The sequence below is a fragment of the Hetaerina americana genome, unplaced genomic scaffold (assembly GCF_022747635.1).
Source record: "Hetaerina americana unplaced genomic scaffold, ioHetAmer1.1.p SCAF_4, whole genome shotgun sequence".
Classification (NCBI taxonomy): domain Eukaryota; kingdom Metazoa; phylum Arthropoda; class Insecta; order Odonata; family Calopterygidae; genus Hetaerina; species Hetaerina americana.
This window is the reverse complement of record NW_027286985.1, coordinates 66,439,688-66,466,736: the sequence shown is the minus strand read 5'-3', so window position 1 is coordinate 66,466,736 and position 27,049 is coordinate 66,439,688. Positions and strand designations below refer to the sequence as shown.

The 27,049-nt window shown below is 41.3% G+C and overlaps 1 protein-coding gene across 3 annotated transcripts in view; it reads right to left on the bottom strand.

The window, feature by feature from the left end:
- Nucleotides 1-1,572: 1,572 nt before the first annotated feature.
- Nucleotides 1,573-27,049, bottom strand: part of GIIIspla2 (Phospholipase A2 group III) — a 56,082-nt gene continuing 30,605 nt past the window's right edge. The window contains exons 2-4 of one of the 3 annotated variants that reach the window (XM_071590069.1): nucleotides 23,137-23,652; nucleotides 17,282-17,539; nucleotides 1,573-3,997 (exon numbers count right to left, since the gene is read on the bottom strand). In XM_071590069.1, the coding sequence (XP_071446170.1) occupies nucleotides 3,805-3,997; nucleotides 17,282-17,539; nucleotides 23,137-23,652 (967 nt within the window). In that variant the 3' untranslated portion in view covers nucleotides 1,573-3,804. Of the gene's footprint in view, nucleotides 3,998-16,327; nucleotides 16,550-17,281; nucleotides 17,540-23,136; nucleotides 23,653-27,049 lie in introns of all 3 variants that reach the window. The other 2 variants (XM_071590070.1, XM_071590071.1) reach the window with 2 other exon arrangements.

Here is a 27,049-nt window from a genome sequence, read left to right as displayed (position 1 = left end):
TGTTGCCATCAGATTGCTGCATCTTTCTTCGGCGTCAATATTATACTTATTCTCTCTCATTTATTTCTTCGGTAATTTTGATGAACCTTTTAATGACTCAATTTTCCTTCACAATCATATAGTTTTAGTTTTTTTTATTCGATACTCGCGCTTGGATGGCGCTTAGTTGATACATTCGATTTGAATTTAGAGGATGACCCACATTAAATATTTTTAAGTATGTGTATTTAAGTATGTTATTTACTCGATGTATAATCATTGAAAATATCCAGTCTTACTCTTTTGAGATCGCACACACAAATACTCGCATGTAGTACAGTACGATAATAAATTTGCGTGTAGGTAAAATACATATGATAATACAACACTGAAAATTTCGGGTCTATTTTCTTGATCTTGGCGGCTTATGCATTCAGCGATCAAAGGCCGAAGGAGGAGAAATCTAATTCCCCCCTCCATCTTACGCTCTCTGCATAAGTTTCCAACAGCTCAAGGTGTCACTTTCTTCATGACCACACCGTAGGCGAGAGAACTCTGCAGAAAATAAGGAAATATACGCGGAAACCGAAACAAGGTGCTTTCTGCCGAAAGCAAGGTTGTTATCAAGGCACAACCGAGTTCAAGACTCGTGGCCTGAGCTGCAGAGGAGGGCACGGGTCAACCTGATCTTTTTTACAGTTTTAATTCCGAGACACTCTTCGAAATCCGTCTCTTCCTTCAGATATTTTCTGCCATTTTTCAAAGTAAGAAAGACTGTTCACTTTCGTTTCGAACATGAAACGCTTTTGCCAGGGGATTCGTGAGGTGTGACTGTCAAATCATCGCTTACATTGGACTTCCGAGTTTGTCACTTTCTTCACAACGCAGTGAATTTACAATGATAATAAAGACACATAATGATGAATTGCATTTTTGTGGTAAAAAGGAAAATTGTTTTTAATGTTGACGAAGTAGACAAATTTTGTTTTCACATTTTATCGATGCTCGAGTGACCATTTTTTTGTTTGTCATATCCTGAACTGCATGGCCCATTTTACGAGTAGAATGTTCTTTCACTAGACTCAGCAGAAAATATTTTATTGATAGAGCGATGAACCGAAAAAAATAGTACCTTAGTGGTTAGCCGCATTCAGGGTGTGAATATTATCATATATTTGGTAAAAATGAGCGTTTGCTTTCGAAAGCGTGTGCTATTTTCATTCTACAATACCCTGAAAGTAAAATATTTCATAGACCCTGATATTAAATTTTTTTATAAATTTCAGTTAAAAATTCATGCTTACCGATACCGCGCGAGGCACTTACTCCATTTACTCGCGTATATCGCTTAAAGTTCTTTTTCTTGAAACAGTTTTATAATTATTCCAATAAATTATTGTCCCTATGTGCTCACGTTCGTATATTATGTGTAAATGTGCTACAGGTCCCATTAAAAGTAGTATGTAGTCATTTCACGCAATCTTATACAATAGCACACTTAAATTTATTATAAAAAAATAATGAAGTACGTAAACTGTTTTGGAGCAAAGGAAACAAAACACCATAATTTAATACATTAATTTATTTAATGGAGTTTATTGCTTTTCCATGTATACATCTCAAAACATGAATTCATATTCTTCTAAATAAAATTAACAAGCACGCATTTCGTCCATCCATTCTTCAAGCTCAAAGAGTGTCATTCACGTAAAACAATAAACCCAACAAAAAACAACGGACATCCATTCATTTATATATATGTACAAACATGAATTTACGAAATTGGAAATGCGAGGATTCAAGCGAATACAATGACATAGTTCATTCTCTCATTAAATGGTAAAACAGTCTTGTGGGTGATGATAAAACAATTACAATGACCATTAAGTACATTGACAAAATTAGATTAAATGTCGTGATTCATATGGATAAATATACAGTGAAAAAAATGACCATGGTGTGATATTTCTTACGCAAGAATTGCGGCTATTTTTTTGATACTGTAAAGGAACTTAGAGAACTTAATCTACGAAATAAACGTCATTTCAGTTTTCCTGGAAGACGATCATCGTAGAATCACAACCAAGTACATTTTCAAACTTTACTGCATACCTCGATGAAAAAAATGTAATTTCAACGGAGGTACACATCGATTCAAAGGAATGTCAAGAGAGGGCAACAGAGAGCTAAGCACAAAACCTTCCACTCTGATACAAAGAGAAAAATTATAAATATTTTAAACCCCCACACGAAAACTACTTAATTCTCCATATAAACGTCTAGACGAAGGAGTCTTCTTCTGAATCTTAAACAAAAGTAATGACACCAATAAAAATACATTATTGATTCCAAAATATATTATTTTTTTCCGCTCAACCGAGAGGTTTTTACTCTAATAAAATGTAGCTACTTCATTATTCCATGCAATACAATGAATAGATTAAATTTAACCTCATATTACGCAAACATTTTATATAAAAATAATACAATTTTGATGTTACTTGATAGTCATTTAAGGTTTCTTCTTGGTGAATTCGACCTTAAATGAAAAGAACAGAAAACTTCAATAATTTTCCACTTCACATGTTGTACTGAGAGCTGTAGATAAATCGTAGCACCCAAATGGTGAACATTAATTAAATATTTCAAATCTTGTTTTTTTTTCCAAGCTTACACATAATTCCAAATTAGTGCTACTGTCCGGAAATAAAAATACCATAACCTTTTCTGCATTCCCTATCACTGATTAGTTTGCCCTCAGATACAATGATCTGGAATGTTGTACTTGCAGTTCATCTCTCTCCAAAAAAACTTGCTAACATGCGTATAGCTTTAAAATATTTTTTAAAATTCTTTGGTAACTCATTCTTAGGCGAGTTCATTCTCTTGTTATGTATGGACCACAAGAGTTAAACCGGAGCAAAATAGGCCTCTAAAAAACCGTTCATCAAAATATTAGAACTGAAGCGCGGCTATAAAAGAGACTCTCCCCCCTCTCCCCCGGACATAATAAAAGTCATCTAAACAAAAAGTAATAGTCATTTCTCGAGGAACATTAAACCCGAGGTTGGGTGTCGAGACTTCTCGACGAAAGCCACTAGTAATTATTCGTGGAAGGATCTTATCATTTTCGGGAACTACACAGTTCGTTCATTAGCTGAACAGGCCGTGCCTACGTCGCAGGACATCGGAATCGACTCACTGCAGAAACGGCAAGGATGCATTTTTTTTCAAATCCCTCAGCACCGTCAGAAAGAATCCGAGTGTATTAAGAGTAGTGTGCGAACGTTGAAGAGATCATATAATTTACTCAACCTTTCACCACGAGGGAATCTCCACGCCTCTGTTTCCAACGCCCTACATAATCATTGGTAAGTAGAGGGCGATGATCCCCTCCCAGTGAGTGTGTCCATGGTCATCACCGAAGCAACATTACTACACATCGAGTGGACTTAGCATCGTTTTTTGCTGTACTTTTTTTTGTCTTTAAAGGGTTGACTAGGGAATGGACGACCACATATAGTTTAGTTGTTCATACAAAATGGTCTAAGAGATAAGGAGTTCGCGAGATTCACACTAGTTGGCCTACTAAGCGGTTGCGTCCGCCTAACAAATTGCAGTGTTGTTGGATAGCTTAAGTTTGCGAACGTAGAAATGCAATGAAATGCGTTCCTTATGCAATCCAATAGCTCTCTCAAACTCCGCCAACCTAAGGACGACTTCTTCGCGCTCCCCACACCCTCCGCTAGTTATGAGGAGCGGCCGAGGGAGTAAATGGTCTGCGGCGGTGGTTAAGCATGTGGAGATGCTTCTTGGACACATGGCTCAGTACGGAAGGTTGTCCCTCAGGTGAGCTTGTTTGCGGATGACCTTCTTGGTGCACTTGCCCCACCAAGATCGCCTCACGCACGTCTTCTCCGGTTTTAGGACGAAACACTTGGTCTGCACCACGTTGAAGAACAAGCGTCCCACAAGGTTGGCGGTACCCGTTCCAGCCATCTTCAGACACGTCCGGAACCTGCGGAAATACAAAAATAAAATCATGAGATTTTTGCTTCGGGTCTTATTGATTAAACCTAAATTTAAGACTCAACTTACAATCATGTCACTACAAAGAAATCAACTTTAAACTCCATGATAACAGGTTGATATTTTCATGATTACTTTTCATTTGAATGGAGAAAATTACACTGGTTTCCACAGTTGGAAATTCGATAACCATGTGGTGTATGGTAAATTACATTTTTTATCATAATACTTAATCTGCATGTATTATAAATGTTTAATTATTGCATGCTGAGTTTTTAATTGAAAATTTGAAAATACATGGCATCTTAGCAAACCTTAAAGTAACAGATGTGGCAAAAATTAACTGCAGAGTAAAAATCGCAGTGATTAAATTGCAAGGTTGTTTTTCCCAAAATATTCAGACTGAATTTTTTCCTGTGATAGCTAAAATTCAGCCAAGCACAACTGAGATACGTGTCTGCAAAACGGGTAAATCTTGGAATTTGGAATGAAATACGTTGGGTGTAGCATTCAGCAACTACCCAGGAGCATCTTCAATTACGATGCGCCTGGAATTTATTTTTCAATTCTAAAGTTTAAATGAAACCATTATTCTGTATCCCACTATGATTAAGTGTCCTCAACCCCATAAATAATTTTGATATTTCTCGATCTTGATTTCCTAGAAAATAACGAAAATTTAATAAAATAATGGAAAAAATATAAAATTTGAAAAGGAACAATATGATACTACCATTATCTGGTAGTATCTGAAATTTGGTAGACAGCACTTGGTTTGGGGAAACCCTGACCTGCTCATGAAAATCTCTTCTCCCCTCATGAAAATCTCTTCTCCCCTCTCTTTCTTCTAATTCACTCATCGAGTGGATTTCTAGGGATCAGACCATAGATATTAATTTTAGCAATGCGCCCGTCTCGTATGTAAACATCGGTCGTCCATGGGATGTCCTGGGATGTGAGGTGTTTGTGGTTTGTTGTTACCGTGGCGACCGAAAAGGGCGGCAACCGGAGAGGGGGAGTTGTGGGAGACGTGACGGGAGGGAGAAGGTGCGAGGGTGCGGGGGAAGGTGAGAGGGTGCGGCGGAAGATTGGCAGCGAGCGTGGGCGTGGCTTTGAGGCGACGGAATTCTTAGCCGAACAAGCGAACTCTTTGCGTCGGCGTGTTTTAATGCAGCCGGTGGGATCCGCGAGAGGCAGAATAGAAAAAAAGGAAGAACGGTAGCGATTGGAGGGGAATCCGGGGGAGGGGTTGAGAATCTGGTGGGCAAGAGAGGGAGGGATTTCGCACAAGGGCGAGAAAAGGGGGGGATGAAAGGGAAGAATGGAGGGGGCAAGAATTGAGCTTGGTAGCAAGTGGAGAAAGTGGGGGAAAAAACAGTGCTGTGCGCTCGAGAGGGAAAAGAGGGAGACTCGGGATTTATGTCTTGCGGGAGAGGATTTTGGGGCAGGGTGACCGAAGAGGCGAGCACTTTTTTTGTTTCGGTGCGGTATCGCGGAGGAGCAATGGGAAGACGTTTGGGATAAAAAGGCGAAAGGTGACGACGGTTGGGAATAGGAAATATTAGATGAAGATGAGAAAGCTTCTATTTGGACGAGAATTTAGAAAGAAGTCCTGAAAGTTCGTTTTAGGGTGGTAAAGACTCGTAGTCGGAGGCAGACCAACCATCGATGTTTTAAGAACATCTGCTCTTTTGTATACCCGCTCATGCGGTCAGCAATGGTGTAATAATAAGTTTAAAAGATACTTCGAAGACCGAGATCACATCACATTATTTCACTTATGTTTGTATTTCATTTCTTCCTGTTCGGGGACATTTTCTCTGTACCTATCCCTAGAAAAATAATATATCACATGTATTCATTTATGTACGTGTAGGTAGAGGACAAGAGTAGCTGCTGCATCTTCCCGTGAAACACACCCGTCAGCCAAGACGGGACTGACAAACAACCCGCATCGTTGATAGGACGATGATAGCTAATAGCAGTATCATTGAATAACAAAATGAAATTACTATAAATTAGTATATATTTTGATATAACTTTAATATGTATGTGAATTTACGTAAATACAGTTTTAATATTTCTGTTAAGTAAGTTCATTCGTTTAAGTTTGATACCGTTCTATTAACTCTAGCTACCATCGCGTTCCTATCAACGATGCGGGTTGTTTGTCAGTGCAAAGGTCCCGTCTTGGCTGGCGCATATGTTTCACGGGGAGGAAGCAGCAGTTATTCTTGTCCTCTAGAAATATCTCCTGAAAGGGGCTTGAGGTAAATTGAATCGAGAGAAGCCCGGACAAACCCGTTAGCCTACCTCTTTACAGATACGTTAGATATTACTTAGTAATAACATACGACACGAAATACACAACAGACATTGGATTTATTCATATAACATATCTGCTAAAACAAAAGATTCGTGAAATCATTCAGAGTCAACTTTACATCACCCTTTCAAATACGGTATTTATACTTTCATCGTCATTAATTGGAAGATAATTTAAGCTTTTTTATTAATAATTTTAACAATAAAAGCCAAAATTGTTATTATCACAATTTTAGTTGCAGTACTTAAGTATCTTAACATTATGTTAATTATTTATCCGTATTGCATTGTAATCTTTACCGTAAGGGTTTGCATAGAAATTCACTCGCCGAAGTTTTTAATATCCAAAAAAACTTCTTCAAAAGAGTACAGCGGAAAAAGATGAAAACGCGAATAATTTGCAGGGATCACCGCGGGATTTTAAAAAAGTTGGCCGTTTGCTTTACTTTCGGAAATCGATTTCTCCAGGTCTCTCTCTTGCTCTGGACCCTTTGCTAATAGAATAATAGGAAAATTAAGATTGAAAGGTGCCACGTGCAGCGACATTCAAGGGGAGGAAGGGAGAGTGGGCTGGCCCTGGGATGGACAGGAAGGGAGAATAGGAGGGGGAGGGGATGTAGCGGCTGGGGTTATTGGAGGAGAGGGAGTGTGAGAAATGATGAGTGGAGGGAGGGCAATTTGGAAACCCAGGAGGGTGGGATGGATTGGGAATAAAAGGCGCGAAATGGAGTAAAAATCTGTCGCGCGGACGACTTTTAGCGAGAAGAATCTACTTGAGGGAGGAGAGAATAAAGAGGAAGGAAGATAAATATTGAAATGCAAAGGAGCAGAAAATAAATAGACACAGTGCGGGTGGACTCAAGCGTAGGCGGCTAAAGACAAAAAAGCCGCATCAGCGAGGAAATGCATTTTCAGTAATTGCCCCCATCCAACAATTTAGATAACGATTTTGACTTTCGTAGCCGGATTGTTCCTGTTGTGTTATCATTTTCCGATTCCATTCAGCGAACGTAATCACGAACCGTTACTTCACTACTCATTCCTTAACTAATTGTATTGGTTCATGTGTCCCCTCTAGACTATTTTAATGTGCCCATGGAGCTGATAGAATGCTCAATATTTTCGATGTTTGTAAAAGAATTCATTTTTCGTCCGTGATCTTATAGCGCCGCAACCTACGGAAGCATTACGATCACTCCCCAGCAGGATTAGCCTCGGTAGAGCGTTACCCGCTGTGTAAACCTGGTGGACTAAAATGATTCGCTGAATTTAGTCGAATAAGTTGTGAGAGAGATGAGTAAATTGAAACACCACGGCGTAAGCGAAAGGCATGAAATCAAGGAGGCGTCGTTTCAAATGGACTGATGATAAAACTGGTAAGAAACAGGAAATGGTATCGGAAACCGACCGTAACAAGATGGAAGTAAAATGAAAGAGGGGGAGTAGGATACGAAATGCATTTCCGTAAGGTTGGGAAAAATCATAAAATATCTGGTCTCGTCGGTTCCCCTCAGAAAAGAGCACTTACTACGCGGTTTAAACTCTTGGGGATAAGGGCAGCAAGAGAAGGGAGGTCGGGAGAGTGATGCGAGCGGGATCTTCCGCCGAACGGAGGAGAGGCGGAGGAAATGAAAAAGATGCAGAACAGTAAAAGGGTGCGATAAGGAGGAGGGGGGATGGTTCGGAGACGGTGGAAAGGGAAGGGAACGAGAAAGGGGCAGGGTTTCGGTTAGGGGTTCCGGGGGAGGAGAAAAGGGTTTATTGCCACTCCGATGGATTGAGTATGAGGTCGGTAATGGCATCTGGGAGTGACGCTAACTCGCGCTGGAACTAAGCCCATAAACGGACGTGTGTCAGCTCAGCTCTGCCTTTTCTATTCGAAATTCAACCTTTATACGGGCCTATCAAATGACTCCGTGCCCTCGACTCTTCCCCAAACGCTTCTCCGCGTGACACCCAAGCTAGATACCCTCCCCCATTCCCTCTTCCCCCGCTACCTACGGCATCCAGGCGTTCATTTTTACATCCGCTAATTGTTTTCCTTCTCGATGGCGTAATGCGCCCAAGCACTCCAAATTCATTTCGCGAGACGTTTGTCAACTTGTTGGGACTCTAATTTGTGAAAGCTTTGCTCAAATGGAATAGAGATCGGTTAGTCACCTAAGATTTGTTACCTAGCATTCGTTTTCCCGTTGTATGAGATGAAAAGAATGAGTTCTTTTCTCCGAGAATTCCAAATTAACGCGTTTCAGCTTTTTTTTGCTTTCTCCTTCCAAGTCTTGTTCTCATCAAATTTTTAATTTTGTCAGCGTGAAGTTCTACGCTCAAACATGTGCGCACGTTGGCCATGGGCGCCATCGTAATGTGAAGTAAATGGTAGGATTGAAATAAAAGTAAGGAAAAAAAAGGTTCAATTCTATTTTACGAGAATTATCGCATCTCAAGCACACCACCTTTAAAGCATGAAATAAATTTTCCAACCTTTTCATTCTCTCGCCAAGATTTTGCCCTCCCTCCCCATCATTTTCTTCCTTAGGGAACCCGCCTGCCTCCTTTCTTCGACCTCCTTTATCAGTTCCACTTAATTCGCCAATTCTAATCTCTCTCGTATTCTTCATGTCCTCAGCCCTTTCCCCAACTCCCGTCCCCACTCATTTCTCTCAATAAAACCAATCACCCAAGAAGGCGATTCCTTCACATTTCGAACCTATTTTTTTTCCATTCCCTCCCCGAAATGTCCGGCCATAATCACGCGAAGGAGGGAGGGAGTGAGGGGAGATGGTCGGGAGCGTGGGCGTCTACGGAGGGAAATGCATATCCCATCCATGAGCGACCGCAGTCGTAAAAAATCGCGTCTCATTCGGGCGGCCCACAACCCCTCCCAACCTCTCACCCACCCCACACCGCACCCTTCAATGGAGCGTAATGAAATAAATGAAGCGGTAGGGGGATTTTTTGGGGGAATCACCTCGTCGTCTGTGTTTCGGTCATCTGTGTTTAAGGCGCTGGGGTGGAAAGCATTGCCGGAGATTTAAGACCGGCCACCCACTCCCCTTCCTCTCTCCCCCGAGGAAGTCGAGGAAGACGGAAGGACGAGGGTGGCGCGAGGAGCCCGGAAGGGAAAGGGAGGTGTGGGCAGTCGGGTGGGCCAGGGGACAAGAGGCGGAAGTGTGCGCTCAGCGTTTTGTCTTGCAAGTGCGCCCCATCCCTCAAATCCTTATCTTTATCTTTTTCCCCATCCCTCCGCTCGCTCCCCCCTTCCACCAGAACTAAGATTTCACCCAAACCTGGCTAACGCACCAGCGGGGCATCATATATTATATAATCCCCCCGACCTTCCCTTGGCTCCCCAGCTCCCCTATTCTATTGGCTAGTCGACCGCCCCTCATCAGCTCTGTCTGTTGAGGTAAGTACCAGAGAGACGGAGCCTGGGGGAAGCAATTGCCTCTGTTTTATCTTGACCACGGGGCCAGTGCCGGGGTTCACCAAAAAATAATGATTGAAGTGACTGACAACCAAGGAACTCTCATTGCATCTCAGCGCAAAGGAGAAATCTACCCTTAAAATTTCCACCAAAATACTTATTTTCCATCACTCAAAAGTGTAATCGTTATAGGATAAGTCACTAAGAATTTAATACCAGTTTTCAGCTTAGAGTTGTTGATCCCCCCGTATAATTTCACAACTCTTGCGTATCTATATCGCGAACGCGTCCCAGTTATGCCAATCATTTCCCTGTGGATGATCATTTATTTCCGAGTGTCTCATCCCGAATAGTGACGAGAGTTAAGGTTCGTCGAGTCGGTACCTCCGAACTCTTCGCTCTAATTCCATTCCTAAGAAATGAGGATGGTTACAGTGTCTAAGCTGACGCTGCTGTCGAAGCACGCAGAATTCTGTCACTAATCTTTTCACAGCAAGCTGTTACGAACTTTAAAACTTGATTTTAAGCATGACACTAGATCTCATTTATCAATATAGTTTGGTGGGATTTTCCAGACAATTACTTCCAACAATAGGTGATATTATAAAAGAAACAATCTTATCTTTGTCGAGATATTTCTTTCGCATCCCCATGTGTCATCTTCTACAAATATTAAATCTCTCATTTCCCCTTTTTTCTTCAGGAAGCTATGAAAACAAAGAAATTCTTTACGATTGCTCAGAAAAAGCTGCACCACAGGAGGTTCAAATCTTGAGTTAAGGATTTTTTGTGAAGATAATTTTTGGACAGATTGATGGCTCCTTTGAGCCCTTCAATATACTTTAAAATTAGGTTATTATGCTATAAAAATTTAGGTTACGACCACACACTATCGAAAATATTTCGGTTTTGAAGACATTTAAGTTTTTTACGAGGAGTTTAAAAATAAATACGCGTTTAAGAAAATGGTCGATTAAAGAAATATATGGACATTTTTCTGAAATCTGAGATGCATAATAGTAAATGCAATATTTAAATGTATCATTTTTAGAGGTGAAACGCTCGCAATACTAATGTTTTTTTATAAGACTAATTATGAATTTGTTCCCTTAGTTACAAGCGGCAGCATGACTTCCTTTTTTGAAATGCGCGCCAATCAGGCTGTAGAGGTCGTAGCTACGTAGGTAAGAACGATCTCACTCGACAGCCGGGGTTCTAAAATTTTGTTGTTCCCCCACTTCGGTCAGTTGCCATCATGCGTTGGAACAGTGAGGAGCGTGCGTTTGCCGTCGAGGCCTACTTTTCGAGCGGATGTTCTGTGATTTCAACCCAACAGGCCATCCGAAATCGCTTTAATGTAGCCCCATTGAGCCCTGTCCCGGACCGGATGCTGTATTATTACAGTATCAAACTTTTTCGTTTCAATTAATTTACAATGTTTCCTCAGAACCTTATGGGCACTACCAGGACACTTGAATGGAGTTGAACTCCGGAATATATCAGGCAGTGTTGTTATGTATGGTCGTATTCACCGAGTTCCCAAGCCAGAACATATTTTTGGATACCGCTGTTCCATGGAAATGAGACGTTGCAGACGAGGTGATGGCCCAGGAAAAGGCCGAGTTCCTATCAAGAAGTGAAACCGAAAGAGGATACATATATATAGAAAAACAGGGGTTAGTGTGAGGGGATAAAACAGTTACTGGAAACTTTTATTCCCCTTAGCCAGTCAGCTCCTTGGCATCAAATTGTACGCCGGTGTGATTCCGGCGAGAAACACCCCTCTTCCACCCTCGAGGAAAGAGGAGAGGGTGGGAAAAAACGAAAAAAAAATGGAGAAGGATCGGTCGATGATGGGCAACACAGCGGTTAGCCACGCTTGATCGAGCATCGGTAGATATTTGCAGCCTCCTACCCTTCCCTCTCTCCCCCCACCACACCCCCGCCACTCCAGGGGCGGAAGGCGACGAAGGAGGATGGGTCGGTGGTGGGAAGGGGTGAGCTGTTGGGGCGATGGGGGAATGGTCCTCGGGATTTGCAGCGCGGAGAGTGAGAGAGATGAGGGGTCCGTGGACGAAATAGATGTTGCGAGGAAACCGGCGGGGACGAGATTCGCAGAGTGAGCCAGAAGAGTTGGGGGGGGAGGGGGGGAGCAGATGCCGCTGGTGAGGGAAGCGGATTTGGTGTGTCTCGCCGGAACTCCCTCGGTGGGTCCGAGCGGTTGGGAGGGGCGGGTGGAGAAGGAGAGAGGAGTGTTGATAGATATTCGAGAGGAAGGCAAGAGGACTCGTGGAATAGGATAGGGTAAGGCCGGCACGGAAGCTGAGAAGGGGACGTGGATAGGATGGAGAGAACTGAAGAGGTATTACGGGAGGCAAGGGAGAAAGGAAAGCATTTGGAAGAAGAAAGGCAGAGACTGAAAACATATCGCTCCTTTCACTCCTATGTTGTCACCCGTGTCGAAATAATATAAGTATGCTTCGATGGCCATACCCAGGTAGCAGTATCTATACCCATACCCGTGGCAATGATGGCGACTGTTTTTTATCTTGCTTGTCACTATGGATATAAAACGTTGTCCACGAGTTAAAATGTTTAAAAATTATCATCCCTCCTTCAAGAATACTATATTTGCTCACGGTGGTGCAATTTTGAATTCCATCGTCAAATATCTGATTATAATTTTCACGTTAAGGGTCTCCCTAGATGATATGCGATAAATGTAAGTAAACGATGGATGCTTTTTCTCATTGGTGTGCTATTTGCCACACATACCACAATCGCCGTATTTTTAGCGCACCACTACACTGAGGCAAGCGTTTATTTTTTATGAAGCATGAGTGTAAAACTATTTTATAACGATTAACCTTCTTCTAATATTCGTCAATGCAAACTTTAGCCGAATGAGATGACTCACGTGTTGTTAAATCTTACCAAAAATGATTCAATGGCAAACTGAAATAAATCCTTCAAAACGTTAATTCCATTTGCAATTCAGAATAACGCAATCAAGTACCGGAAGAGCGCCGACCGTGACAGCGTGTTGTGGGGTTTTACAAAAAAATGAAATTTTTGCAGCTGCGAAATTCACCCAAAGTGACAAGCAATCCACCAAGAGAGTGCAGAATATCCTCAAGCCTTTAAAAAATACGGGGGTTTTCCTTAATCCAATATCGAAGCAAAATATTTGGGTGCTTGACCTCACCGTACAGCGAGATCAACTGCGCGTGATATCCCGGGATGTAGGAGTGCCAATGCTTTCCCCCGTGATGCCCTATACTCCGAAAAGTCTATAAAAATTGGTCGAACATATCAAACAAGCCCGGGGAGGAGAGCTGGAATTCGGGAGGTGGAATCTTCCGGACTCGGCCACCTGGGATCGGGAGAGTGGGAAGGAAGAGGAGGAAAAGGAATCTGTTCGGGAGAAAACTCGGATAGGGAAATGCGGCGACTCTGCTATCGCCAGAGGCTCCGGAAAAAAGTGTTCGCTCTCGCTGGAATTCAATTCGAAGATCCTCCTGCCTGGTTCCTCTCTCCCTTGTTCCAAGTCTGCACTCTTCGTGAGTCGGACAAATGCAGTCGTTAGCGTATCTACTGCTTTCACTCGTCAAACATTCGAGTTCTAAATGGATAATTTACCTCGGCGGAAACCCGTTCTCTATTGAATTACATACTTGCACATATGTGCATTAGATGCGGTGCAATGTCCATCGCGTAGACTGGTCAATTAGAATCCAAACTTCGCTGGCAGCAAGGAGCTTGTGTCGACCACAAGATAAACTCTTGGCCTTAAGTTTGTGTTCTTAAACGAGAACTTTTTACGATCTTCTTGGCTTTCTCTGTATTTCGCTAGACAAGTAATATTTGTGTTTTAAATGCATCAATGATTTTTTAGCACTCCATCCGCATCACTGTGTATGACCGTTGAGAAAACCTTTTTCATTTTCTTGGTTTTAATCTCCTACTGTGCGTTTGACAATTGCGAGCTTTATCAAATATAGATTACATATTGGTTTTCCTCATAACAACTTCAATAGTGATGTCTGATAATTTAGACGGTGGGCATTCGAACATTCGGTTTGTGTACGCTTTTTGTATCCATCTGTTCTTCTTCTTTTTGGCGTACTATCCTATTTTCCTGTATTTAATTTTAGACCCCATGCATATCTCCTTCAGTGAATGCCTGAATGCTGTTTTAGTCTCATGAAATGTTTCGGGAACTGTAATGCCTTTTTCTATCGGTAAAAAAACGTTCCCATCTGTGGTCGATTTCCCCGCTTTTTAATGGGTTTATCGTTTATTATATTGGGATCAGTGAATCTTTATTCCGATTTCATGAAGTTTTCGCCAACTATTTTTCTTTGTTTCCGGTTGAAAAAATGATCGTAAATCCAGTTTATAATCTTATCGTTCAGTCCACAATAAACCAACTAAATTGCGTAATATTTTAGTGAGCGGGACTCCATTGAAAAGACGTCTTAAAAGTTATTCACTTAATTATGTTGTCATTGTTTATTAATTAATTTCTAGTTCTCCTGACAATATATAATTCATAAAAAGACCCAACTATGTTGTGAACGGTTTTTTAAAGTCGTGTTGGCCAAAGTATATAAAGATATATCGTCGAGAAATATCATGAAGTTGCGAACAATGATTTGCTCTGGGATTTAACGGGTCAGGAATGCTGGCAAGGACGACGGGTAATCGCAAGGTTCCAGTATATTTCCAAGATCGAGGTGACATTAGCTGCCTTTCTCTCCAGAACTACAAGTAGTTTTACAAGAACTTGTACGCCTTCTCAAATCGATTTGCCAATATTATATGCAAATAAAGATAAGTTCGACACTGGGTGAACTCTCAGAGGAACTCTACATTTTCTCGTTTTTCTTAGGTCTGTAGGATATACGCATTATGAAGAATTGACAAATGAATATGCTTTATAAGTGCTGTCTGTTAATCCCCTCGAAACCGTTAACTCTGTATTTCTGTGGCAAATGGCCAAAAGATCTTCTTCGAAGAACAATTATTTTTTCTTTTAAAACTAGGTACGTTGGCTAACATGTTTATTTGTGTTTCGCTGCGAAAATTGAAATAATTGTATGCTCCTTCACTGAATTTTATGCTTGAGGTACTGGTAAAGAGTGGGCCTTTTGAAGATAGCTCTGGTAAATTGGACAAGAGGAACGGAAAAAATTACCATGGGAATTACAGAAATTATTTCGCGCATGGTAGCATTAGTACAAAAAATAATTCCTCTATGTAAAATAACTAATCTTTTTAAATGTTTGGAAATTATTTGGTAACATCCAACTCCCTCCGTTGCGCTGAAACCATACGGACCTCAATCAAAAACAAAACGACGCCAGGACCTCTCCTCCCACTCCACTCCTGCGGAGGCGTGGAACAGGAGGAGAGGTGCCGGAAGTAAGAGGCGGACGCGGAACTGGGAGAGGAGGCACGGAGAGGGGGAGGCTAGCCGGAGGGTGGGGAGAAGAGTGGAAGGAGTAGGCTGTGAAACAAATGGGCGAGGAGAGAGAGAGGGGATTGAGGAGGTGGAAAGGACGGAGCCGAGCAGAAAGGATAAGGAGAAATGAGGGAAAAGTGAAGAGGCAAGGAGACCAGCGCGGAAGAAGATGGCAGAGCATGGAGTGGAGGTGTTACCGGGGGTGGGGGATGTGTGGAAGAAGGTGGGGAGCGACAATGGCATCAACCCAGTTGTCTTCCTCCTCGGAGGGATAGCTACTCCCTTTAACCTTATCAATTTTCCTTCCGGTTCATGAAGCGGGGGATAAGGAGGGGTGGGGTAAGGATAGGAGCATGTGGAGAGGGGTGTAGAAGCGGCAGTAAAGGTTTTGGGCGAGAGACAGTCGAGGTGTGGGGAATCGAGTTCGTGGGGTGGGGGAGCAAAGGAGGGCGAGTTGGATACATTTGTACGCTATGAAGGGGAGACATGGAAGGGTAAGCGGTCGTTAGAACCTTTTTGAAACTATTAATGATGCATTAACGTTATCTGACCACTTTTTCCGATGTAATTATTTACTCTGTGAAAACTAAATGGTTCAGTAATCCAGGGGAAACATAAGTACTATGCAAATTAGTTTACCACGCTGCGATCGAAATAAAAAGCTAGTTTTTATGAAATTATGACTCTCAGAAAAAATTATATTCCTCCTTTTCATGGTATTTCTGCAGTTGGTGGACAAATATCCATACGCACTCTACACCGATATTACTGTTAACTCCTCATTAACGGACTTACATATAAATGCAACTAATATACCCATAAAGACAGCTTGTGAACTCCTCCGTTCTATTTCATTCAAGTGAGCAAAATTTATAGTTCCAAACACCCTTCAACGGATACCATTTTCAGCGTCCACTGTAGAAATTAAGTCTTCGGAGTCGTTCGATGGACGAATAATTTCTTAAAATTCCGCTACATCTAATGAAAAAACATAGCATCGCTCCATTAATATCTCGTGCTCGGGGACGCAGTCATCCAGCCAACTGGGTCCCCCCAGCCATGGCCATCATCCTACCCTGTCCCAAGCGGTGTAAGATCTCACTTACCTTTCGTCGCATGCGCAATGCATGACGGTCGAGGCCCGCCAGTTGAATAATCCGTACTTGCTCTCCAGGGTAGGGATAAAGAAGGGGCAGGCGTCGTGATGCCTGCAGCAGCGGTCAGCCGAGCCGAAGCCCCCCAACTGGGCGTACTTCTCGGCCGTGCCGCCCTTCCCGCACCATTTGGTGCCCGGCACCCTCACCACGTCCAACACCTCTCTCCTTTTCCTGAGGCAGAGGGAAGTGGCATGGTCCAGTCGTGTGTCAAATGTAGTGTGGTTCAAAAGTGCGGGTTTGATGGAAGGAAAACAATGAGTGCTCTTAGTTGATTTGGAAAGTGAAAAAAAGTGTTGCTGAGGAACACGGGTCTCACTTGTTGCTTCAGTGGAAGTGGTCGAAGAGCTTGTAGCAATATGCAACTCGCATTTTAAACACGCATAGTAATTTGAAACGCTGGTGTTTTTTGACGCCGGAAAAATGCTCCGCAATGGAGAACTCTGCAAGTACGTAGTGTGATGATATATTTTCCTATAACTTTTACAATCGACTTTGAGTCCAATGTACGCTGAGGATAATACGCCTTTGTCTCTCGCTATATATATTTTATTGGGTCCTAATGGCCTAAAATTAATCAAAACTGAATTATCTCTTCGTCTTAGTTTCTTGAATGTATCCTAAAATTCGCTCAAGTCTGTTAGGTCTACCTACTCCTGCTCACATTTAATGGACGTCTCAACACTATCTGAAGCATTTTGTGCTGAATGTTCTATTTTACTGAGGCGAACTGCCTTTTCTATTAACATCCAGAATTTCTTTCCAGATATCCAGAATATATTTTACTCGCATGTATACGTGATTCCAACGAGAAATTACGTATACACAGAATTTTCTTTCCCAATTTCCGATACCTGTAATGAAAAGGACAGAGACAAACACCAACGGATAAACACACACACACACCTCTCGTCGCAACCGCAGTGGCTAATGGTGTATGGTCTGGTATTCAGCAGTCCGTTTCGCATCTCGAATCCTGGGATTAAAGCTGGACAATGGTCGTGGGCCCTGCAGCACCTGTCAGCCCATCCGTGGCCTCCGAGATGGTTGTAGGTGGGAGCGGTATGTCCATTGCCGCACCAGTATGTCCCCGGTGCGATGAACATCTTCTGCTTTGGATACGAGGTCTTCTCTAACTTCTGGACGCTGAATCCTCTCTTAGACCTGCAAATCGCGTATCCCATCCAATGTTCACTACCATATTAACTAAAAAACGACCCACTTAGCTTCTTTGAGTCGATGTCTTGAATTAACACCGCATTAATTAGCAAGTGGACACATTCTTTTTATAAAAAATGCCGGAGGATTTATTTTACCCCTCTCCGAAACGTAGTCACTTAAACTGCGTAACATTTTTGAAAACCGAAACTTGTAATTGAAATGGATAATGTTGATCTAATTTTCTGCTTACATTTTTCAGAGCACATTAATTAAGGCGTGATGGGAAGTAATTTCACCAATCTAAATGTCACATAGCTGTTAAATTTAAGACTGGTAAAAATTTACCATTGCCTTTTGCAAGAGGAATATCTTTACACGAGATATTTAAATCAAACTTTACTAATGAACGATTAATTTATTTTCAATATTTATTTATATTTACTCGAATCATTATTACTTTCGTTACTATTAGAATTATTGTTGTTTTAGGTATGGCATTAATTGACTATAAATTGAATTATATAAATCAATTGATATTAAGCATAATAAGTAACGCAAAACCGTGCAGACTAAACTAAGTAAATGCAATCAATGAAAAAAATGAAGCAAAAATAAATACTCAATTCATTATGCATTTGCAATTGAATAATTTTTTCATGCAAACAATACAGACATGCGAAGAACTTAAAAGAATGAATGCAATATTGGCTCTTTTCACACGTAAAAACTATCGTGCTACTGCCATTTGACATAAGTGCAATCGTTATTTTATATCACGCAGACAAACATAACATGACATGCATTTGGGGAAAGAATTGTTTGTTTCGGATATAAAATTAGAAATCACGATGAATAGACGCGTGTGCGGACATCCATACACACAAGGCCGCTACTCTCTTCCATTTACAGAGTACTAGGCCAGAAGCATTGGATTCAATTATTACTAAAGCGAAAGACATTACTATAAGTGCTAGAAAGGTGTTCGGAGAAGACTTGGACAGGACAAATAACTATGGGCGACAACATTCATGAATAGCTATAAAATAAAAAGTAAAGCAAAAAACGACACAACAGTTGGCTTGAATTTGTCAATCCTATAGCGCAGGCTTATTACAATAAATAAAAGCCTTTATGCATATTTTTTTAAAAGTTTAACCGGTGATACGAACTCATCACTAAGCACTACTTACTCTACAAGCGATAGCTACCTATGGAAATGCTGTCCAGTATTTATCAGCATATATTAAGCGATTCCTTATTGCCAAGAATAATTCCTCAAGCTAAATTGTTCATTGGCGAAGGGGGTTAGTTAAAATTAAGTAGATAAGTTTTTGAATTCACTGTTTTGCGCAAACATTTATTTTAATTGTCGCTTTACAAAGTGAGGTCAAAACTTTTGTGAGTTAATCAAAAACCCTCCAATCCTCAGGAATGATAATTTCATCAACAGAAGATATTTCCAATGGAGAAAAAAAGCGAAAAATTATTCTTGGAAATGTTTTTCGTTTATGTTTAAGTTATTCAGGTTTACATAACTGGTTACTGCTAATGATTTAACAGTTAAACAACGTGAAATTCTTAACAGGGATTCAAAATTTCACGACCTGTCAATAGTCGATTTGTATTGAATTCTTTGACACTTCTCCTTTATAACGCAAGCGATAGTTATAATATCGATTTTATTTTAGACAAATAGCATGCATTGGGTGATTTTAATTTAAAATATAAGTTGACCCGTAAATTGGCGTTTCACGTTATGCCTGTGTCATTTCATGCTCATGATTTTAATTTCTCAACTTCGTCAAATGTTCAATTTGATTTACTTCTCTTTTTCGAAGAATTTCTATCTAAAATAGAATTTTAATTATATTATAATATGTATAAGTTGAAGTGTTATACTCCCTAATTTGCCTAATCCCTGTCATTTGCCTTGAGTCGAATTCTTTTTTCTTCCACTAATTCCGTTGAGTTATTTCCAGTAGAATATTCCATTGGTACTAGCAAGGAAGAATCCTGGGGTTTGGCTCCATGTCTTCATGTTTGTTCGGTGTAGTTGCGAAAAAAAATTCTCTTTGAACAGTAAAGAGAGCAGGAACATCGGCGTGGCGTTTTTGCTCCGTTGTCACTCGTCCAGCAATCGGTCGAGTCGTACGTAGCGTTCGATTTCTTTCATCCGATTTTGCTCTTTTCGCTCTCATATTCCATTTATGCTTAAGACAGGTGGGAATAACCTTAAAATCCGGTCGCACAACGAACACCAGCGATGAATAATGATAAAACCACTTCCAGAGCAGGCACAGTCAAGACCCATGTTTCGTACAGCAACAAGATATAACAAACATGATACCATATCTTAACGCTAATAAAAATTAATTTACTGATCATTTTCATCTTACGCATCGCTTCTTTAGGTAGTAAATATGTTTGATAAAGCCAACCATTACCAGAGTTAATACGTTACTTAGTTTTCTATTAATAGATGATCATTTAGAATGAATTTTTGTTGTGCATTCTGAGTAAATATGACAATAAATGGACGAAACGAAAAAGATTAGCTCCAAATAAAATGAACATCAACAGACCCAACCAATGAACGACGATTACCTTGCACAATGTGACATTTTTTTTTAATGTTAAAAAATAACAAAACCTTAGATTCTCGTATATTCTTTCCATGTATATGAAAATAGTGATATAAACACACACTCCTAGCCAGAGCCACTGAGTTTGATAGGAAGTAGTAAAAGCTTTCTCTTAGGCTGCATATTTTCCTCCCGGATCTCTCGACAAGGATAAGGCGTTCCGCTACGTGTGGTACCGAAAATAAAGAAAAATACGTCGAAACTCGAAAAGAAAGTTGAAGTACAAATACTTTTGGGCAATTCGTAAGGGCTTGACTCGTTGAATATATTTCAAACAAATCAAGTGTTCTACGCTAGATAAGGGTAGAAAGGGGACGAAATTGTACGTGATCGATTTCGATGTGGGTATAGAGCAGTAGGCAGCGCATCTATCACATTACCATATTCGTATGTTTGCTCATCATGCCGCGAAGTTCCAGGAGAGTTTTCTGAAAAATTTCGATATTGAATGAAGCCATTACGCAATCTCAGCATCACTGAGACTTAGACTAAGGCAGAGAGTTCAGAACAAGGCGAAAAGATAGGGTGACCGTCCCCTTTTTATTCATTCCTCCAACATCCCCCACGGGATCCCCTTGCATCTTCTCGGATTTCTTCGCCTCCCTCCGAGACGACGACAGCCCTATGGAAACGTCGCAAGCAGGCGCGAGGACAGACATCGCCCTTTTAATTTATCGCGTCGAGCGGTGAAGAGGCGTGGATCTGAAGACGGGAAGAAGGAGATCTCGCCCCTCGGCGCCGGGAGGGAAGGCGGGGTAAATGGGAAGAGGTTCAGGGAAAACAGAGGGCCACCGCGAACTCCCGTGAGTATGATCCAAGATCCAAGATTTTTGGCTCCTCTCCACTAAATGCTTGACGAAAAAAGTATTCTTCCCCATTATCATCCTTCTGGCCCCTTTTTGTCCCATTCTAATGTTAGTGAAGCCTGTCCGGCATTCCTTTCGTCAGAAGTTTCCGAGCTATGAAAAGGGAAATAATAGGCATCGGTGTTAATAGCGCGGACAAAGAAGAGGGCAAAAATATTTTGCTTAGAGGAGCGGGGTCCAGTGATAAGATTGGGAAATGGCTATTCTTGAAATTTGGCAAAACAATTTGGAATATTTGAAACTGATTGACTGATTGAATTTGACTTCTAAAATAAGTCTACGAGACTGACGAGCCGATTTCTAATGGAACGTTTCATGAAGTTAGTCTTAGTGATGAATCTTATGCGAATGGATATTTGTGGAACATGGGTACATGTGAAACTGAATTTTGGACCAAATGTTTCGAACAACTAAATGTTTGCACGTAGCACGTGCATCGTAATGAGTTTGCACACTTATTGCCTTTTATATTCTAATTTTCCAGCACCCTTGCAAAATAACAATCTTTGACCATGGATAGGTGCGGAAAAGTTGCAGCAATATCTCAATAGAGCATTTCGCAGAAGCAGATAATTATATCCATATTCCTTTGATGGAATTTGCATTGGAGAAAAAGGATACCCTTTCAAGTAATTATGTCCATGTTTCTTTGATCGAACTGGCAATTAGGAAGAAAGGACTTCCTAATTGCGAATAAATTAGTCGAAAGGAGGCGTAAATGGGAATCGAGACTAAATTCGAGACCACTATTTAGTGAAAATTAATCAAATTCATTTGAGATTAAGTCATCATATGTATTTATGAAGAAATACAGTCCATCAAATTTTTAGCCCCTGCTAATAAATATGCCAGCCGCGGCTCATCGAGGCAGAGCTGCGATGACGACAAAAGAAGAATCCCCTAACATTTTATCCATTTTCCATGGAAAGATGAAAAGGGCAAATGAGAAATTTCATTAAAGAGGAGTAGGCGTTGCTTCCCATCAACATAAATGGCAATGTCTTATGGAGCAAATATACACACACACACACACACACACACACACATATATATATATATATATATATATATATATATATATATATATATATATATATATATACACATACACACACACAGATATATATATATATATATATATATATATATATATATATATATATATATATACACATACACACACACAGATATATATATATATATATATATATATATATATATATATATATATATATATATATATATATACACATATATGCAAATTACCAATAATTGGTATGTGTTAGTTAGTTAGCACACCAGAGAATCTAGCACAGAGGCCGGGGAGGGGTAGACTATTGAAAGTTCATGAACCCTAAGGAAAGGGGAGTTTCCAAATTGGTTTCTGGCGAGGGGATAATATGGACAATGATATGTGGGGACATCAGTATGAAATAGATAAGAGTTTGATTAGTCAGACGAACAGAGGAGCAGTAAGCCCAAGGATCCGTAACATTTAAATAAAATGTAAGACCAGAAATAAGTTCAGTGTAGAAACAGAAGAAGAAGAGTACCAGTGATCAGAAAGATACCCTCCACCACAGTCATTGCAGTTATTTACAAACATAAGCAATTTATTTACCTCTGACAAAAATATTCGTTCGCAACTTTATTCCTTGTTAGTGAACAGAAACAGTGACGTGTTGGATATTGACGCAGTAACTATTGTTCCAGGAATTTTTGCGTCCTTCACTGAGAACAAGCATAGAAGTTTACGTTAATTGTTTTTCTTGATTTTTAAATAATTGTCATTCAAGTTTGTTTTTCGATTTCAAAGCTGTTCCGATTAAGAATAGAAATTTAGGTGACTCTGATAGCTCCGAGGCCGAATCAATCGGTTGAACAAAGCATAGCATATCATGAAATCCACCATCCGGAATATAATGTCTCACCAATACATCACTGTCATCTTTCAGCAATCAAATTACATACATATATGTAGTCCACACATACTATCAACCCGTGCTAAATGTTGGTACATGCAAAATGTTTATCAGCACAAATTCACCATAAGAGTAAGAAGACAAGGGTTCATTAATCCCATCTCCCTTACCTGAAGAGCTCCCTCTCGACCCTCTCCCTCTCCAAATCGCTCATGACGGACCTCTTCTTGTGCAGGGCAGCTTTCATCTTCCGGTGGCTGTTTCGGCACTGTCTCCTTAAGGCGGGGAAGTCGAGCCAGGCGAGGTCGTGCGGGAGCCTCGGGTCACGCTTCACGTGGTTATCAGCTTTGTCTTCGCGCGCCCGACCCCCGCTCAGATCGACGACGGTGACGTTGTAATAGGTCTTCTCCCGCTCCCCCGGGAGGAGTGCGCCGTCGTCGAAGGCGTCGAACCCCTCGAAGGGCACCTCCGTAGTCGTCGTGGACGAATGCCATGTGGACTCGTGGACGGACGCCGCTATCGCCTCTTCCACTTCCCGACGGAATGTGTCGAGGAACTTGTTGGCCATGTTACGCTTCCTCACGTATTCGCAGTCCGCGAGCGTTTTGCCGTCGCCGGCGTAGATCAATTGGATGAAGTGGGCTCCGTCCGTCACTTGTCGGAAGACTGGTCCAGTGCGCTTACCCCTTCAAGGTGATGAAAAAGAGAAGTATAAATGAAGGCTGAATTCTTAAAATGCCTTAGCGAGCTAAGCATGGAATCCATCGATAAAAACACCTGTCTTAGAGCGAGAGTCTTAAAATAGACAGCTGCGCCTGTTTCTTGAGTCATGTGAAAGCAGTGAATGCTTCGGCCAAATGTTAAAAGAAACATCCAAGAAATCATCTGGTTTTGCGAGTTGAAAAAAAAACTTACAAATTACCACAACAATTTCATGCAAAAAATGGATTTTGGTGAAACATAGCCGGATATAGAATTTAAATCTCTGTTGATTCCAATCCGGAATTTCAACGAAGATAGTTCAGTTTTATCGTGCAACTCCATATCAACGCTTCAATGGTTATTATTTTTCTGAGATAGTTATCATTTAGGTGTCAAACCTTCATGAATTGTGTTTTTTTAATAGTCTGGCGGCTTATTACACTGTAAACCTGATACGGGATATTTCACCGCATCACAAGGCGTGTATGGACGGAATTCGGAACCACTACCTTCCGTTCACGGAATTTCATTATTCCGAAATATCGCTACACGTATTACCCATCGGAGTAATCCAGTTGACTAGAGTTCGCCGGTCCATTTATTAATTTTATAAAATGAAGTCATACATTTAATTTGTTTTTATTTTCTTTAATGTGCTTGCATCCCGTACCATATAAACTGTTTCGGCCATAGGAACTGGCAACTAAAAAATCCTTATTATTTAGTCCAAAATTGGATATATTTAATCTCACTTTTAGTGCGAGTATCATCATTCCACTGGACTTCCAATTTTCATTCATCGCGTGAGTAAATTTCCTTCATCTGTTAATGCGATGAATGTGAGTGGGAGCATGTATTTCAAAAAGATTATTGAATTAGGAGAATGACGAGTTATCAATTAAAGTCGGTTATCTCGTCATTGAATTAATGGTCTCCGCCCAAGGTCGCAATTCAATAGATAGGTCGCAGGCAGGGTCTGTGAGCAAGAGCAATCTCATTGGTTTTCTCGCCCTGGACCATCACTTCCTCTTCCGAACCGTCGCGTTGGAGTGGCGGGAAGCGCCGACACCCGCTCACGCACGGGTATTTACGGGGTCACACTCGGACACTGCCGTCTTTTTCCTCCTCCGAAGAATCGAACCCTCTCCGCCCCTCACCAATCCTTTCCTCGTCCCCACTCCTCATGCACCCACTTGAGAATTCAAAGCCCTTCCTTTGTCTCTGCACCCCTGCAGCGACCTCTTCAAATGTGGTCTCAGCTCACTTCCAAGGCCTCTTCACCCATCGCCTGCCGCCCCCATCCCGCACACAGCCACGCTCGTCCCAAGGCAAGACCTCCAAGTCATCCTCCTCGCCCTCCCCTCCCGTAGTTCTCTTTTGGCTTTTAACCTTCTTCCCACCCTCCCTTGGCCCCAAAATATCAGTCGCCGAAGAAGAATTATGAAGGGGTGCTCACTCAACGGGGTGTATGAGAGGATGTAGGTATTCTCTGGCGTAGGTCAATGAGGCAAAAGGAGTGACGCCTCAAGAGTATCCCAGTCGACCCCAGTGACCGGGAAAATTCAGCGACGAAAAACAAACTTACCCATGTTATTTTAATCGAGTTCGGTAGGATTAATCAGCACTCGTCCTTCAACTTTTGAATTTTTCCTTGGTTGTCGTCTTTTTTGACGGGTTTGAAAGAAGAAGTGGCGTTCGAGAGCAACTCTCAAGGTTTATCTTCTATTTCCTCGAATGCATCATCAAAAATATCCGTGACAGTTATGGAGAGAATGTTTACTCTCATGAAATTACTTGGATTTTTACGTTCTTATTTTAGAGCCCTCAACTCGTTAGCAGTCATGTTGTAACCTATTTCCGTAAAAAATGCTGCCCATTCAATTGAACTGTGAGGAAAACGCAACATTAATACAATGCACTTGTGTGCACGCTAATGGACGATATTAAACATGGCAGTTTAACGGCAAATATCCAGCATTTGTTCCTCTTATTGATCCTGTTCAGACACCTTAGCCGATGTAAAATGATCAAATCTTGAAATACAAATCTATTGAGAGTATTTTTCGTACCAATCTACTTAATCAAATCCGAAGGTCGGTTTGATATTAGAGGATACAGCTCACCTAGTACCAGGCCCAACGGCGTGTGAAATTCACGCATCAGAGTAGGGGGGGGGGCATTTCCTTTCCCTATGCCAAAGATAGTTTCCCATGAAGACCTTATACCTGAGAAATCACCCAGCTTGGGTGAAGCTAAGGGTGCCCAGAGGTGTCACCCGGATTCGAACCCGGTCCCTACGGATAGAAGCCCAGCATTCTACCCAATGACTATCACGTCCCTTATTTTCCATACCATGATTCAATAATTCATTATCATCTAACAGCCATCATGGGTAAACGCCACTGCCCAAGCGCTTCTAGCCGAGTTTACAAATTGCGACTCGGGGTCAATGAAACAATTTTTCCGAATGTAGCACACTACTAAACGTCAAGGGTTATTGAAGTTAATGCTGACGTTAGTCATTAAAAGTCGCGCGGGGGCTCAGCTATCATCAAAATTCGTCCGCTAGCAAAGGGGCACTTATTGTGAGGCGTATTGTGTTGCCATTAGGTGGCAGACCCAAACAGCCATTGACCTGCGTCGTTATTTGGAGGGGAGTGCTCTTTTCGTTCGTTCCGTGGCCCGCCTTAGCACGGCGACCCTCGCCCAACCACTATGCGTCCTTCGGGTAAATGAAAGCAATGACCCCTATTTCAATTATCATTAAATTCAACATTTCGTTTAACAAGGTGTGTTTTGCATGTTCTTTTTGCCTTGATTATTATTTTAAGGCCTTCAATTCTTAAAATCCGCGTATTGCAGTTATGAAAATCAGATAATAGAAGCATAAGTAGGCAGTTTTATCGTCCGTTGTTATGTACAATAATGAGACAGAATTCAGAGTTCACTAGACTACCTGTGGACAGAGTTCACCTCGACGTAAGACAAACTGCGAATGTCTAACAAATGCCAAGCATTGTTTCAGAACTATCCATTTTCCTCCAGAATCGTTTGCAGAAACGTTCTTGTCTTTTTCGTATTTTCGTGCATGGAAAAAGAAAAAAATAAACGTTCGCCTTCCACTCGAAAGCCGGATCATCGTCTTCCAGGCGCCACTTTCAGAGTGTTTTCGATTGCGTCAGAGGAGAGAAAAAGATTTTTTCCAAATCAAGTGGTCGGCGAAGAGTGGTGTCAAAAATCAGAGGGGAAATAAACTTTCCAATCGAGCAAGTGTACATACTGAGGGGGAATCCCAGAGTGTCCCCTACCTCAATCGTATCCTCCTAAACCCTCCCCGGAGAAAAATTCTAATGGGCGTGTTTTGCTTCCTCCTATTCAGCG